Source organism: Chamaea fasciata, unplaced genomic scaffold (genome assembly GCF_029207755.1).
Source record: "Chamaea fasciata isolate MVZ Bird 193981 ecotype frontalis unplaced genomic scaffold, bChaFas1.0.hap1 SCAF_1, whole genome shotgun sequence".
Lineage (NCBI taxonomy): Eukaryota > Metazoa > Chordata > Aves > Passeriformes > Sylviidae > Chamaea > Chamaea fasciata.
The window spans coordinates 129,666,644-129,683,456 of NW_027094086.1; the positions used below are offsets into that span (position 1 = coordinate 129,666,644).

At 39.4% G+C, this 16,813-nt stretch overlaps 1 protein-coding gene across 1 annotated transcript in view; it reads left to right on the forward strand.

The window, feature by feature from the left end:
• The window catches only part of CALCR (calcitonin receptor), a 69,176-nt gene extending 62,318 nt beyond the window's left edge, over positions 1–6,858 (forward strand). Inside the window, exon 13 of the mRNA XM_066197498.1 lies at positions 3,726–6,858. Coding sequence (XP_066053595.1) covers positions 3,726–3,947 — 222 coding nt within the window. The 3' untranslated portion in view covers positions 3,948–6,858. The remainder of the gene's footprint in view (positions 1–3,725) is intronic.
• The last annotated feature ends 9,955 nt before the right edge of the window (positions 6,859–16,813 follow it).

Consider the following 16,813-nt stretch of genomic DNA (forward strand, 5'->3'; position numbering starts at 1 on the left):
TTCGTGTAAAAGGTTGATTCTCCACCTCTAATGAGAACACCCAGATTTGTCTAGATTAAAGGTTATAGCAATGTTAAAAATTAGGAAAGGCCACAGTAAAATGCACTGAAAACATAAAGTATCTAAAAGTATATTTGTTTCTTAGTTTCATCAACTAGCTCTAATTCCGAAGTATTTTTGGCAATGCTACAATGTCAGAAGAGCATGTCCACCTTTACAGCCCCAGGAATATCAATTCTTAAGGTAGGCACTAAGGAGTACATCTGAAGCATCTGCTTGCCAATATGCATGATTGATGACCCCTAGGTGGAGCAGCTGATCAGAAACATGGATCAGTGTCAGGCAGTAAAAACTAATGACTGTGAGGATGCAAGTTTCTCAGACAAGTTGAGATGGATTTTATTGGTGCTTGGGTACTTTTCACCATTACACCCATTTTTAAAAGCATTGCATCTGCTTCAGATTTGCAGACTGTCAGTGGCAGGAGTAGTGAAAAACCCTCTCATTATTTTCTTCTAGGAAATTTTATTTAGGGAAGCTTTTTTTAGAATTTCCCATTAAAGTGAGCGATGTCAAAGATGACACCTCACTAGTACACACCCAAGACAGTTTGGTGCTACTTGCTGCAGCACATTACCCATAAACACCCAGCAAAGTTTATGCACTAGAGTAGCTGGGCAGGGCTGGGCCAGAAGAGGGTGAAAGGATTGTGATCCCTTCCCCCCATTTATTTCTGCCATTACACAATATGTAGATAAATAAGGCACAAAATTTATTAAAAAACAGCAACAGACTAATACCAAGATGGTATTAGGGCCTTCCAGAGGGAGCACTAATCTGAGTTTGACCAAGAAAATTGAGCTAACTTCCCCCAGTCCTAGTGTGTGCAGAAGTACATAGACCAAAGACACAGTCTGGTCTTCAGTCATGATATAACATTGTTTCCAAGCTGCTGCATACATCTGCTGCCATAGAAGCTAAAATTATTTCTCATGAGAAAATTCAGTGTGAGGCATGGAGATTAATTTTAGTACTGCAGAAGCTTGGCTAATTTGGGATTTACCTTTTTCTACTGGAACATTTAACTTCGAGACTGAATTACATGAAGATTATCCAGGACAAACAATGCTAAACTCAGAACCACTTTACTGTGTTTCATAGTGCATTCATCACTACTGCTTCACTAACCTCACTTTAGTACCATGAGCCCACCTATAGAAAGAAATCTAAAAATAAAAAGCTGCACAAATGTCTGCATTCATCTGGAAGAACACATACACAATGTTTTGGTTTTTGGTTTTTTGGGTTTTTTTACTTTTGAAATGAAAAATCTTCTTGTACCTTTTCATATAAAATGTTGGTATCCAGGACCACTGTAGGTTTTCTGTCCAACAGCAACTGTTTTGTACAGATGATACAAGGTCTCTGCAATAGTCTGCTCACCAGACCATTTTCAAGCCAAGGATTGCTTCTAGACTGCAAGGCTGGGCAACAGAATGGAAAGTCTATCTGGGGAAGAAAAACAGCCATGTATCTTATGTGCCAATGAGGTGTGAAAGGCAAATAGAGAACAGAAAAACCTTTAAAGACTTGAAGACCAGAGCAAATAAACTTGGGCTCTTCATTGCTTCAGTCTTTGCTTTCTTTTATCTGACATCCCAGTGGAAAGCATGGCAGGCATTGGCCCTGCACCTCCTGGTCCCCAGCTGCCTCTTCTGACATTAATATGTCGTGGCTGTGCATGTGATTTTGAGTAATGCTGCTTGCATATTTAAAATCCATGCCTGAATGGTTTTAGTTGGGCATGAGTTATGATCACCTGAGATTCTTGGAATCATGGCAGTAAACTAGATTAGCAATTTTTACTCAAATGCAGCAACTTGTACAATGCATTATCCCTTTGCAGCCAGACCCTTGTACAAGCAAGCAGTTCAGCAGAGAACAAAAGAAGATGCTTTGACCTTGTGCTCTCACTGCTCTGGGGAGCCTTTTAGACCTGTATAATGGCACTTCTCAACATGGGCTGAACTGGAAAGTATGTGTCTGTTGTCTACCCACCATATGTAAGCGTCATTCCCTTTGAAGAGGAAAAGTATAAGCTCCTCATGACAGGCTCTGTAAGACTCAGGGACATTGCTCTTCCCTCTCCAGTTAACCACACTATCATCTCCAGACCTGTGGTTGCCCTGGTGAACTGTCAGACTCCAGTTCAGCTGAGAGCAGCTGGGGAGCTTGTCAGGAGCTTCTCACCTGCACAGCAGCCCTTCTCCCCACTCAAGAGTGATCAAAGCCTTGGGGTCTGTGCAGGGGGCAGGGGAAGGAGACGGCTAGGAGAGGAACAGAAAGACTCTAAGACCAGGCTCTTGCTGCCTTCACTAAAGATGCTGACATGAATCCGAATGGATGAAGCGCTGTGAAATGCAAGCATGGTCAGCTTGGGGCAGAGGTGAAGGCCAGAAGTGCACAGTGGCTGGTGATCGTGGTACAGTGGGGGAGAGGTGGCTGGGGCAGGCAGAGCCGTTGTGCACAGACAAGTCTTCTGCATTATCCTACTTGTGCCTGCCCTAGATAACCCACTGAGATATGGGGAAACTCACTGTCTTAGTACTTCTGGAGATTTCTTCTTCCAGTCCATGTGCATAGCTTCTGGGTTGATAAAGCTACGGTATTCATACTGTAATATCAAAAGACAATTTTAAAGTGACTATAATCTTTACAAAGTTTAACTCATGTAATATTTCTGTATCAAGTCCTGCCACTGCATTAGTCTTTGACCCAGTAATTCTTTCTCAGTAATAAACTTGGGTGATAGTATTATAGAACATCCCTGTATGCAGCTATTTTAGTTTAATTCTCAATATTGGCGTAGTAAAGCTTGCTCATAGCCTAAGTAATTAAAGTTTCATTGTGACCGTATGCCTTTCATGCACTCGATATCTAATTAACCTCCACACAGCTATTTGGGGTTTTTTTCTTTATGTGTTAGGAGAAGGTGACTAGTAATACATTCTCCAAATGACAAACAGTGCCCACCTCCACAGGAGCACAAAAAGTTGTAGACTCCTGTCAACACAATGCCTCACTTGCACCTGCCTTCCTCTGGAGGAGAGGGTCATTTACACCAGATTCTTGTGCCAAACTGCTGCTATTCTCAATTTGTGTTGTTCAGAATCACTGATCTAAACAAAAAGGGTCAGGATTTGCCCACTTTCTGCTCATGTCACAACACTATGAAGTGCTGCCATGCATGGGCATGCAGCTGGACAAGTTCTTCTTATTCCCTGGCAGGACTCAATAGTTTAAATCATTTCCTAGTACCATGTATTACACCAATCTTAATGTAAATGTTGAATAAAACATCTTATTCTTAGCAGATTACTTTCAAAGGTTGAAATCTTCTGCCATGCAGAGGGCTATGACCGTTCTATATTTTGTGAGTGCAGAACCTGTTTTTAAATTACCAGGACAAAATCCCTGTTTAGCTGTCCTCATCCTTTAACTCTTTCTATAGAATTAGTCCTGGCAAGCTCATGAAGTGTACTTACACTTTGACATTCATGGCAAAGGCTCATTACTCAAGGCTGTGCTTCTTCAGGTATCAAGATGCATTAGGCATTTCAGGGGCAAGAATCCATCTGCAGCATCTGCCTTTCATTCCCCTCCCTTCCCTTTCCATCCCAGGGGTTTATATGCTTCCTCACCCTAACTGTGTGTTTCTCTGACAGGTGCAAGGAGCTCTGAAGAGGCAATGGACACAGTACAAAACCCAGTGGGGCCAAAGGCGCCGAGAGCACTGCTCCACACGATCTACCTCCTACACTGCCACGTCAATCACAGAGGTCCCTGTTTACCTGTACCATCATGACCCCAACAATGAACAGTTAAATGGAAGATATGTAGAGGACTCTGAACTCGTTGCACTAAAATCTGGAGAGACATCTGCCTAGCTCAGCACCAGCTACTGCTACCACATTGTTTCATGTTCTGCTTGTGAAAAAACTGGGGAGAAGGGTGGGAGTGTGGAAATCCAAGATGCTGTGTCAGAGTGCAGGCCCAGGCAGAAGGACACATCTTATTCAAACCACATCAAACTTTGACAGCAGTGATGTAGAGGGAGTGTGATGCAGACCTGGAATAGCATTTTTCCTGTGCGCTGCAGCAGGGAGTGAACATGGACCTGCCCACCAGGCTGCGTAATCTCCACATCTCCTGATACCAGCTGTACAAAGTGACCATCTGACATTGCAACAACTCCAGGTAGCCAACAGCAAATAGGAAAGAAAGAACAAATATGTGACAATTGGAAACTTTCAGCACTTTTTGCTTGTGGTACTTTTCCTTAACATTAGATTTTAAACCATCAACTTTCACAAAGCATGACTGACTTGGAGTCCTTTATTTTTCCCTTTTAATGAGCTTGATAACTGCTTAAAAGATTTTGCACATTGCGAGACAAATCAAACATATGAACAGCAGAAAGTCATTCCAAAGTATTGAAATCTTGATACTTTCCAAAGAATGCCACAAAAAATTACCATCCCCAAAGGATACCCCAAAATATTACCATCCCATTAGCAGGGGCATAAAGAAAATTAAGGTGCAATAGTCATTGCATACCAAGATTTCAAACACCCTCAGAGAAAAGATCAATTCTTTGGGTTTAATGACAGAAGTCCTGAAAGCATCTCATAATAGATTTCGTTGAACAATACTGATACTTCAAGAATATTTTTTTTTAGGAAAAATTGTCACCCTATTACTCTACCCAGAAACTCATCATTAAGACACAATTCTCTCACTCTGAATAAACTGTGAAACTTTTTGGGGAACTATGGTTTTATTTAATAGGCATTCTGATTTGAGTGCTAGATGAATGCTTGTGTCCGTTACAAATTTGTGGTCATGGCAGTAAATGTTCCCTGAAAGAAAATCAGAAAGATTTCCTGAAACAAATCAGAAACCAATATCTTAGCACGGGAAGCATCTATTTTTAGAATCTGGTTGCTCTCCTGAGTTCCTAATCATTAGATAGTCTTGCCAAAAACCTTTATAATCTATTCCCGCTTCTATTCAAATTAGCAGACAAATCCCTGTTAACTTGGATGAGCAACCATCTTCAGTGCACAGAAGTGAGTTTTGCAATGCAGTTCAGTGTGGACTTCAAAAACATGAGGCCATTTCCTCCACAGTGATTTGAAACTAATTTTAAATATTGTATCCAGACAGGCTGATTTTCCTTCCCCAACACAACCAGACCCTAAACTTTACCCTCTATTTGTAGATCTTAAATGGAGGAAAAATATACGTGTCTAGCTACATGGCTCACCATCTCACTGGAAAAGTCCCTTACAGGAATGGGTTAATGAGGAGGAGCTGTAAAGCCAGCACTATGAGAAGGGACCAGACTCACCCTATCCATACATGAGGCAATGCCTTGCAGGGAAGGGGCCGCTCTGTTTTCACCACCAGCACACGCGCCAGCTGTGCACCACAGCATGTTGTCCCCAGAGTGAGGAGGAAGCTGCTGGCTCTGCCATTGTAGAACAAAAGAGGAGCTGGGGAACAAGAGGGAATTTTCTGCTGGCGGTGCAGATCATCACATGGTCAATCCAGCAGAACACTTAATACCATCATGTGTGTTTGTTCAAGCCACATACCTTTTTTTCAGACTTCAAGGAAGACAAAGACCGTTACTTTTTGAAACAACAGTATTTCTCACATTGCTGTTTCTACTTTCACCACTGAACAATAGGAAATGGAGGAGTCAGTTGTTAAAGACAACAAAGTGGCTCTACTATGAATCTGTATTATTCTGAATAGTTTTGGGGCACAAATGAGCTGATTGTAAAAGAAATGTGCATAATATAGAGAGTTTAATAATGAACATGTTGGTTTTAATAATGTACATGTTTAAAACATGTAAGTGCAAGTTGTTTCACAGTCAGTTACTCTCATGTGGATGTACAAAATGGAAATGCTTTACCATTATATTGATTGTTTTCTTTCTTCGCTATTGATATTTTCTTGCTCTGTTTAGTAGAGTGCTCTGAAAAGTCAGATCCAGGATCTGAGGTTTAGGATATTGTTTGCATCTTTGATGTGCTTGTGTCAGTCTTTATGGAAGCTTTGCTTTCAGTCAAGGGATGATGATTTCCAGCCACAAAAAAACTGGTATAACATACACACTGAGTTTAGAGATGTCATCACACTTGGGTTTTGTAGGAAAGACTGAGTTTTAAAGGCACTTACTGAGTAATTTCTAATCAAAATATTTTCCAATGGGAAATGCTATTTTTCTTCATCTCAAGATGGTTTGAAATGTCATCATTGCACACAAATAAGGTACATTTAATTCTCTCTTTATAAATAGCTTCATACACTAGTGACAGTAATATTGAGGATGCTGAAACAGCCTCAAGAATTCCCATTATGACAGTAGGGTGGTTTGACTCTAATAGATTTCACAAGAACAGCAGAAACATGTAATTAATGAATGAGTATCAAAAAGTACGGAAGGAGCTGACACTTGAATCAGTGGATTCAAGGTGTATTTTAAGAGGAAAGCAACCTCATTTATCACCTCTGCAGTATTTGTTTCCTCTCAAACACCACACCCAACAAATTAAAACCCAGCTAGTGAGCATTTGCTCTCGCGAAAGTTTTTGTGTGGTTGCTCTGAGCAGCTAGATCTGTCAGGAAGATAGATTTAGATGGATGTTGGTTGTTATTCTTTATGAGGTACAGAAACACAAATTAAAATATTTGTTGTGGCATGGGATGTTGAAAGTAAGACTTGATTTTTATTTTATTTACTTAATAAATATATTTTATCTGAAATAAAACAGCAACAAAAGTAGAACAGACAATTTTCTCTGTATTAAAATTTTTAGTAATAATGCTCCCTTAATTAAAACACTACAGAGTGCTCACACAGCAAAATAATTCTGCTTAGGGATAAGGAACACCCAGTAAGTCTGCTGAATTTTTGTTCTCTTCTCCCATTCTTTGCCAGCCTCAATAAAAAATATATGAGCAGATTTACAAAGATGGAAATCTGAGACACTGAAATGGGAAGGTACCTACATTTCCACTATTAGGAATTTTAAAAGTTTGATGTGTCTTTATGAAACTAAATAGTGCTCAAAAATTTGAGGATTTGTAATATAAAAGTTATTCACATTGAAACAGTAATTGATCCCAAGCCAATGAGAATCTGCAGTGTGAACATGCCCTCTCTCCCCTCTACACAACTTTTTATGTACTTCCAGATGGATCCCCAATCTGTATTTAAGAACCCCTTTATTGAGCATGCAGAGCATATTTGAGAAAATAAAGTAAATCTCAGCATCACATATACGGAGCAGTATGTTGCCCTCATCCTAATAAAGGACAGTTGTTTTAACCAGTGAAATCAAGTGCTGAGAAGGTTCCCATTGCTGGGCATGTCATACTGCTGCAGGAAAAGGAAACATTGGAGTAAAATGACTAACCAGGTTGTGGTATTGCGAGTCTCAGGAGACACAAATCAGCACAGTCAGCACTGGGGATGATTTAGGCCTGGCTCGCCTGCCTTGGCATAGGGACCATTTAGGTGACCTGCTGAATCCCTGTCAAAACTTATTTTCCATGATTTCACAGCAGCAAAGATGGACACTGTGCTCTGCTGGGGCAGGAGGTTATTTAACTCTCCTTATATGCCCTTTGAGATTTTCTTCATAATCCAGTTTCAGGACATCACAAACCTATCTTTGAAAGAAACAATTACCTTCTGCCAATTTTTAAAGGACATCAGCATTGACTCTGGTCCTTTTTCTCTCACTACAAGCAAAAACAATTTTGAGAAGTGACCACACTACAGGAGGTTACTTTGTGTAGTGTGCAATATGTGCCCATGTGTGGCCATGCCCAAGTGCTGGTGATGTTGGTTTGCATAATATGGTCAAAGAGATACAGCTCCTTCCCTCATATGCTTTGCATTTCTCTCCCCATCAGTATCACTATCATAAGATGTGTTTATTTCCCAATCCATGCTTTCTACATATTTTCAGAAGCATTTTTCCTTTACAGCTTGCAACATACGTTGACTTGCTCTTGGTCCAAGATGTCCTAACAAAAATTTGACTGGAAAATGTGCATTTTGATCCAAATCAGATTATGGAATTCAAGTGCTTGGTCCACACTGTTTCTTGAAAAGTACGCACTGGAATTATGGAAATAGTAGGTGCGGATTTAAAACTAAGTTAATGATAGAAGTCTGAGCACACAAACCAAGTATCTTTAGAAGCAGAGTAACATTATCTTTTTTACTTTTGACAGAATATAATCCTGTTATTGAAAAACATTTTAAAAGATAGAAAAAAATATAACAGATCTTGAGAAGCTGAAAGTTATACAAAAGGCACCAATAAATCAACCATCTGGAAAGCCTAGATAGCATGCATACATATGAATATATGTACAGTAAATTATTATAAGAGCTGTGTTCAGGTAGAAAGCGCCCTGTCATCCCAAAATGCACAAAATCTAAGTCATGAGTGAAAGAGACTGCAGGTCAGAGAAGATTTTTAGCCTCCATTACGTGATTTTATGCTTTGTGAGGACTCCATATGGGACACAGACAGCCAAGGTCATCCATCATCCCATTCCCATCCGAGATGTGTTCATGATAGGAATGACCGGGCCCAGAGACGTTGGCTACACTGCATTTCTCAGGTGCAGAAACCACCACTGAGCTGATCAAAGGAGATAACTGGGAAGTAAGCAGGAGAAATCTCTTTCCCAGGTGCATGGTAATGCTGGGTTATCTCTTTAACATAAGGTCCACTGTTGTGAAGAAGACTGACCTTAGACCAGGCAGCTCCTTGGTATAGAAAACCTTTTAATTTCATGTTACCCTGAGTAACACAGCAGTAATTCTCACTGACTTTAGCAGTGTGGCTAAAGGCAGGACTTCTCCCTCTCTGATTTTAGAGGTTGTCTAAATATCAAGCAAACACTGAAAATACTTGGTGTAATACAGTATCACCTGCATATTTGACATTAAAATCCTGGTTCATCTGTATTATGCTACATATCGACTCCTTAAGGTTACCGGATACTATTTTTATATTTGTGTGGGTTTTTCTAGTAAAATGTTTGATCTCTATTAGGACCGTGCTTATACGTGTTACATGTACTTGACAAACTTCACAGATTACTTGGCCACTAACATCTCTTTTGCTTGTTACATTTATAGATACAGCTGCTTAAATGAAAGGCTTGGCATATAACATCTTCCAGACAATCAAAATAAAAAGAATGCAAAAGGCCTCCCACCCCATGCTGACCACATAGGAAAACCAGAGAGATGGAAACCCCTTGTATCCTACTCTCCTCTCTTATTTCCTAGTTATTTCTTTAGTTTTGAGCAAAGAGGGCCAACATACCTCAGTCCAGATGGCAGCACAAGTCTGATCAGCACTAGGTTGTATGGATAGCTGTTTCTGGGAGGAACAGGAGATGTACAGCTTTTCCCACTGATCTTTGCAAGGACGTGAACTTCTCCCAGTGTGTATGTATGCAGGATACCTTTAGGTATATGTACCATCACAATAAAGATCCCTGCTAAGAAGGGGTTGGAAAGAGTTCTGCAGAATTTAAACAGTCTGTGAAGGAAGATTCATGAGCAAGAAGGCTGTATCTCAGGTTCAGAGACAGTAATGCCAGTAGAGACTTCCACATGGAAGGAATTTACATAAAATAGCTGCCTTTAATGAGTGTCACTCTACAAATGGTCAGAGGACATATTCTGCCGCAGACTGTGCAGGCAGGCTTAACAAGTTCAGGCCCATAATAAATGAAGAGGAGATAGTTTAAGAAAAGTTTCTTCTTATTATTTTATCCTACAGCTTATTTTTCTTTTATAATCTTTTGGCATATAGCAAATATTTAACTCGCAAGGACCCAGCCACAGGTCAGGTTGCCTCTGGTTGCCATGATTGTCTCTCAAGCAGCAGAAAGGAGATGTACCTCTGGGGATGCTGCATCTTTGAACTGGCAGCAGTTTAGAGTCTTCATAAGAATTATGGTGGGAGAGTATCTAACACAAAATAGCCTTCAATTTTGAAAGAAGAGACTACAGAGATTTTTCATTTTAATTTTCTGTTCTTCCCTGTGGGAGATTCCTCAGGAAGTCAGAGTTAGAAAAGATGTGGAAGGACAAGATGTCACTCCAGATGTGCTGTCGCCTACACAGGTATGGGTACTGCCACATACACTCTGAATAGTTTGTCAGTACTTACCAAGTTTTGGTAAATGCAAAAAAAAAAAAACAAACCCAAAAGACAGATCATGTTTCTCCTTTCTAGCTATAGCCATGTAGAAAAAAGTTGGTATCAACTTTTTTAATACATCAGGATGTCATGAGCAAAGAGCTCTTGCTTTTTGCACATTGGTTTTACATCACACAAGTACTAACACTCTTCAGTGCAGAATGGCGCATCAGTTGCCAACAACACACTTCAGCAAAACAAGTGAATTCAATCAGGACAAAGAAACAAAGTAAATATATTTGATGCTCAGCATATACAGTCGTCACAAATTAGCAATATACCCTCAGTAAGCAAAACACATTCAATAAAATCTGGATATAATTTATAATTTAAAATATTCCATGGGCACATAAGAATTTTTCCCTCGGTGGTGTTTTTTTGTTGTTTTGTTTTGTTTTGTTTTGTTTTGTTTTTTGTAATCCGTGTCTACATAGAATATTACTGTATGTTCATGGCAGGACAGTTTTATGCAATTAATTTTTATTGGATGATGCTTGAAATGCATAGTTCACAAAATTTAAAAGGTTTGAAAATGTAGGAAAACTTCCCAAGTTATCAAATCTGAGGCACATTCATAAGTCACAGATTCATTGTTCATGATTGATATGAATGAAAAGAGAGTTATAATTGAGTTATGCCTTTCTTTATATACAACCCAAGAAATTAATTGTCTGCTTTAGTATTTGTTACATAATGTGGTTTCTTGACATAAAATATATACCCTGATGATTATTTACACCAGGAGATGTATATTTTTGATTGTAAACCAGTTGTTCTGTTGCCTTGTGCGGTGTACATAAGCTGCACTTTGGTCAGTATTTGTAAGAAAGTTTTCTACACATGGTGAATTACAGCAAAGATATGAGTGAAATCTCAACCATACCAAAATTAAAAGATCAGCTGATTGAATTCTGCTGTAACAAGGATTTCATCCTTTACAGATCCTGTTTTTCCAGCGATAAAGGCTATGGACAGATCAGGGAAAGGGGGGTTTGGTACTACATCTGTAACAACCATGTCACCCACAGGGGCCGCAAATATGTGGGGGCTGCTGTTGTCTTTTCAGGTCATTCCCCCAGAGCACTGTGGAGGTTGATCAGAGAGCAAGGCTGGAAGGAACAATGCAGAAATTAAGCCTTGCTCTGACATTTCCTTTCATGGTAAACACAGGAAGATGGAGTCTCTGAAAACTGGAAATATTGGTCAGCTCCAGCCCTCGGGTCAGGCAGTGTCTGGTGGGATCCATGTCAAGTTGAGCGCAAGTCAATCACCCTTTAGTTTATTTTGCATGTTGCATAGAATTGGTTTAGATGCAATTTCTTTGGTGTAGAACTGAACCTTTGGGAAATTTTGGCTTTGTGAGAGGCTTCTTTTTGTAATTAAAATCTGACTAATTTTAAAACTGTTGGAATGTCTTCTTCTCTTAAGATATTCTGACACATATGAGTACCAAACCACCAGTTCTTAAACAGTTGGATAATCCTCACTCCCTCAAAAGCTTTCTTAAAATCTCTGACAGTTATGAGCTAGTAGAAAAATAGCATTAAATAAATACCTACTAAAATCAAACAAAAACCTGTGGTTAAGGTGCTGGACTGGATGGACTCAGCAGACTTACATTTGGGTCATATCCCTGCCACAGACTTACTGTGTGGTCCTGAGAAAATGATTGCAAACCAGGTGCCAGACACTGAATCCACTAAAACTTCCACTGACAGATTTAGGGGCCTGTACTCAAAATGGAGACTTTTCCTCCAAGAAGGTTTTCATAGGTGAAAGTTCCCAACCTGTCAGACCATTTTCTTGTAAATACATCTAAACTGTCTCTGAGTCCTAACCAATGTTCCCATAAAGGTCAATGGGGGAAAGCTGTCTCTCCAACCCTGGAAACAACATATTCCTGGCTGACCTGGATTTCTGCTTTCTGACAGGAATTTTGTACCAAATTCTCCTCCTGTGCAATAGTGCTCAGTCATGAGCACTAATTAGTTTCTTCCCTCTGGTTAGTGAATTTTTTTGAAATATTTAGAACATTTTAAAGAGGTAGAAGGAAATATGTTCAACAATTTCTTCTGAAAGAGGTCTGTCTTAAGAGAACCCTCTAGCATGATGATGACATCACACATATATATGATGACACCATACATAAATGTATATATATTTATACATTCACATATAATGCAAAAAACCTACATAGACTCTATATGTGTAGTTCCAGTCATCTGACTGGGGTTTCAGTGATGCAGTTTCAAGTGTTGCTGGGCAGGGAGGTGATTTAGCTCCTATGCCTGATGCAGTGCTTCAGCAACTCCTTTGCTGAAAGGTGGCTACTGGGCTCAGGCATAGCTGATATATTGCACATATGTAGCCTGGATATATTGCACATGTTTTAAAATGTGTATGTATTTGAGAGACCTGAACCCTTCTCCATGAATAAGGTCAATCTCCATATAAATGTTTAAAAAAGAAAACTTAAAAGAGCGTATCAAATGCATATAACACACACAGAGTATTATCTGTAAGCTTTGATATCAGCCTTTTGATGTTAATTTTCTCCATTTCTGCTGTAAAATTCCCTCTTTTTTTTCAACAAGACAATTTCTCGTGTGCCTACCACCAGTGACAAATTTACTGAGAAAGTTAAAAATCTCCATTATGTCACGATGACCTGACGAACCCACCTCTGTTTGTAAAAGGGCAAAATGGACATAGGCAAGCCATTCCTGCCCAGTGTGTGAATGCTGGCAGCCCTCAGAAAGACAAAACCCAAAAGGCCTTTCCCACACTCGTTCACTAATATAAAAAATATCAGCTCTTCAGAGGAATTTAATTTGGGCAGAGGTGTTTGTCAGTCTTCAGACAAAGAGCTCTTTCTGATGCAATGTTTCACTTTAGATGAAACACCACCAATTAGCAGTATAGTCAAATTAGACAATTCTACCTGCATGGGACACTGTGGTGTTCAAATGTGTCCTAAGAATATTTTCATTCAGCCAAGGCTCAAAACCTTTCAGTAGCACTTCCCAAATTTAGTTGCATTTGTTATTTTGCTCAGTGCATTAAAAAGCTGCACAGAAGAGTCTGGTCCATTGCTGACAGATTCATTGGGCTGGCAAGTGTATTTCATAGATACATGCTTTCTTGGCATCAAGTATTTAATGGAACCTTCTGTACCTAAACAACATCTGCAAGGAAATAGGAGGGAAACCTTTTTATTTTCATATACCTTGGACTAATAACAAGATTAAAGGGCTTCTGTTAGCAGTTACACGCTTTCTCCGTTAGAAATAGCAAGTCTTCCTCATGTGGGGGCAATGGCCCAAGAGAGACCTGAGTGCCTTGGGAGGTGTTTCCAGGACATTAGACAAAAAAAGTCAGATCTGATAGACAAGTACCAAACTGTTATCTTTGATAATATTGTGATAAATGTAGTTGCTTGTTAACAGTATACTGTTCTCAGTATGGGAACTCTCCTCCAAATCTTCAGAAACTTACTTTACTTTTGGAGGGGTGCTTATTTCTCCTGGTAGCAAAGCACTCATTGCCCATCAAAACAGATTTCATCCCCATGGATACCTTTCCATACAGTTGCTTGAGGTTCTGAGCTGAAATGCAGAATAATGGTGTGTGTCGATGCAATTTAAAAGCAGCAGCCAAAAATGATTGCTCCATTTACAGATCGGAAACCACTCTGCTTCACACAGCATTTTTTACATTTCTCTGCTGTTTTCAGATATTGCTCTGAGATTCTTCTCTGCATGGCTCTTGAGTGTGAATGGATTTTGTAATGACAAAAAAATCTCTATCAAACATTTTTGCTCATGCGAATTTCAAGGACATAGGTAAGGAATGGTTTGTGTTCAGACTGTAGAACACTGACATTTAGAATGGACATGAAGTTTTTAACATATTTCAGCTACAGAGAAAGCATAGCTATTCTAAGGTGTTTTAGTACCATGTATTTCTAAAATTTATTTAAGGATGGTCTCAATCTTAGAAAATTTTCCCTCTGCCTCTGGTAGGTCAAATGTCTGTACTCTCAGTTGTTCTGCTAAGTATCACACAATTTCAAAATGCCACATGGCACAGCTTGAAAAGGTTATCAAGGTTACATCAGAGTAATAAAAATTGTCTCCAAACCAAGACTCTGTTCCTAACAGTATAGGAGCAAGGCAGTGAATACTTCGGCAAGTCTAAATTTAACCCCCCAAATAATCTGCCATAGCAAGATGTATCCATAATAGATCAATACCTCTATTGTGACGGCAGCCATTTCCCACTGCCCCCAAATAGCTGTCTTATTTCTCCTAAAAGCCTAAATTATTCTTTTCCATTAAAGCCTTGAAAAATTCCCACTGCTTCATGGTGGAAAGCTTCCATCCTTTTGCCATTCTCCAGCTAATTTAACATGAAATGAATGGGACATTCTATCTCTGATGGAAAGTGTGGTTTTGCCCTTCACTGGCAAAAATCCCAGGTTCAAGTAGAAATTTTGGTTAATGTTCATCAGCTTTCTTTAGTTTTGGAGTCCATCTCCACCATTTTTGTGTTGTGAGAGATCCAGGATAGACATGGACTAAGAGCAATTTTCCTGCAGCTTTCTGTTTTTTCAAAACCAAGGTTTTCTGGATGCAGGACCTTGGAAAATATATCTGAAATCAACAGAGTTTTGCTATTTTTGTTTCACTTCAAAAAAACACAGGTCATTGGATTCCTCAGGAAACGTACCTGATTAAAGCCAAGTTTCAGTGTGGTCAAATTAGAAGCAGCTGAAATATTAACCTAAATTTCCAAGATGGAAACTACAATAAGCATAGTGTTGCAGTTGATGCTAAGAAGAAACTGGAATTAAAGAGGAGCTACTATGAACTATGGTGGTAGGATATACATATTCTAGTTGCATTTTTGCACAGAATTCAAAATGCAAAATTTATTCCAGAATCACACTTTGGACATTTTTCTTAGAGAATAATTTTTCATTTCTTCATCTCTATCTTTCAGAAAACTTTCATTCTTGTTCTAATTCTCTGCTACAACTGAGTCTGTCAAAATGTGGTTTGAAAGTGCAAGGATTTCTGGAGGCCTTGTACATGAGTAGGGTCACCTCACTCCTCGGATTTCTTGCTGAAAGCATGCTCTGTTAGATTCATTTATCTTCTGACATTAAAAGAACATTTGAAAGTGGAGAAAATGTGTCTTCCTGTTGGCTTGGTTCTAGTTTTAGGTTCTTCCTAATGGAAGGGTTGGGTTGCGATTGTTATTTCATTGCTGGTGTTGGTTCTGGTCTTACACAGCTGTAGGGCAAAATGTGAAAGGCAAAAATGTTCCCTCCCAGCCCCAAACAACAGAGATCAGTGACTAGGCCAAAAACAAAACAAAACAAAACAACAACAACAACAACAAAAAGGGAAGAAAAAAAACCTGGGGATGTATATTAAATTCTTGCAAGCTACAAGTTTCTCTAGAGGTGGTATTTGCCCCTTTCATTACAGCATCACAAAACAAGAAGGAAACTCTACTGCAAACAACTTTTCTAGCTTTTCTTGCTCTAAAATGTGTGCTATGGGGCAACATATTATGTGTTGTGAGGTTACTTTCTTTCTTAGGCTTGGAAGGGTTTAATAAAAAGAGCATCAGAGCCCAAGCAGAAGTCATAAGTAACCTCCCTAAAGCTGAGAAAACCCCACTGAGCCAGATACAGAGGGATTTGGAAGGTTATAATTTTTTCTGATAATCCAACTGTAACTGAACATATAGGAGTTAACACATTTGAATTCATCTACCTTTGAAAACACATGGGGTCCAAACGGCGCCTGTTTCCTACATAAAAAAAAAAAAAAAAAGCCAGGCTAGAAATCTTTCAAGTTCCACTAGCATTACTGTTGTTTAGAGATAATTTGGCTGCATGAAAACAATGTTGACAAAGCTTGTGTTGTTCTGTTTTCCTTTGTTTGAGTTAAAAATGTCTCTAAAGAATACAGAAAACACTTCTGTGCATCCAAATTTTTTAGCAGAGTTTTTTGGGTTTTCTCTCAACTTAGCTGCTTTGGTTTTGGTCTTTCCGCTGAAGGCCAGTAAGAACAGAAAATTATGAAGTTTGCTGTACTCCTCCCAAACATGAGGTTCAGAGTCGTTCACTGCTCATAGCCATCTTTCAGGCTCTGTCTAAGCTGTGATTGAGACAATCATAGTCTCTATTAGGATTATTGCTTATTTAAGAGTTTTCACTGCCAAAAGATCCTGGGCAATGGCTATAAGTGCTGCTATCTGGGCACAGCAAGGCAAAGTCAAGAGGAGAGCCTGCTCTGTGAAGAGCTCAGGAGTCTGTCCATAGACACTGTTCTCGCAGCACAAGCTGAAATTACAGAGGGCAGGTGAGAAAAAGGCTGATGCCCTGGCATGGGGTACTTCCTGCTTAGAGAAATTCAGCCTGCAAAGTGCAGGAGTAACGCAAGGCCCAAAAAATATTGTGGTTTGTTACAAATATATGTGTATTTACTTGT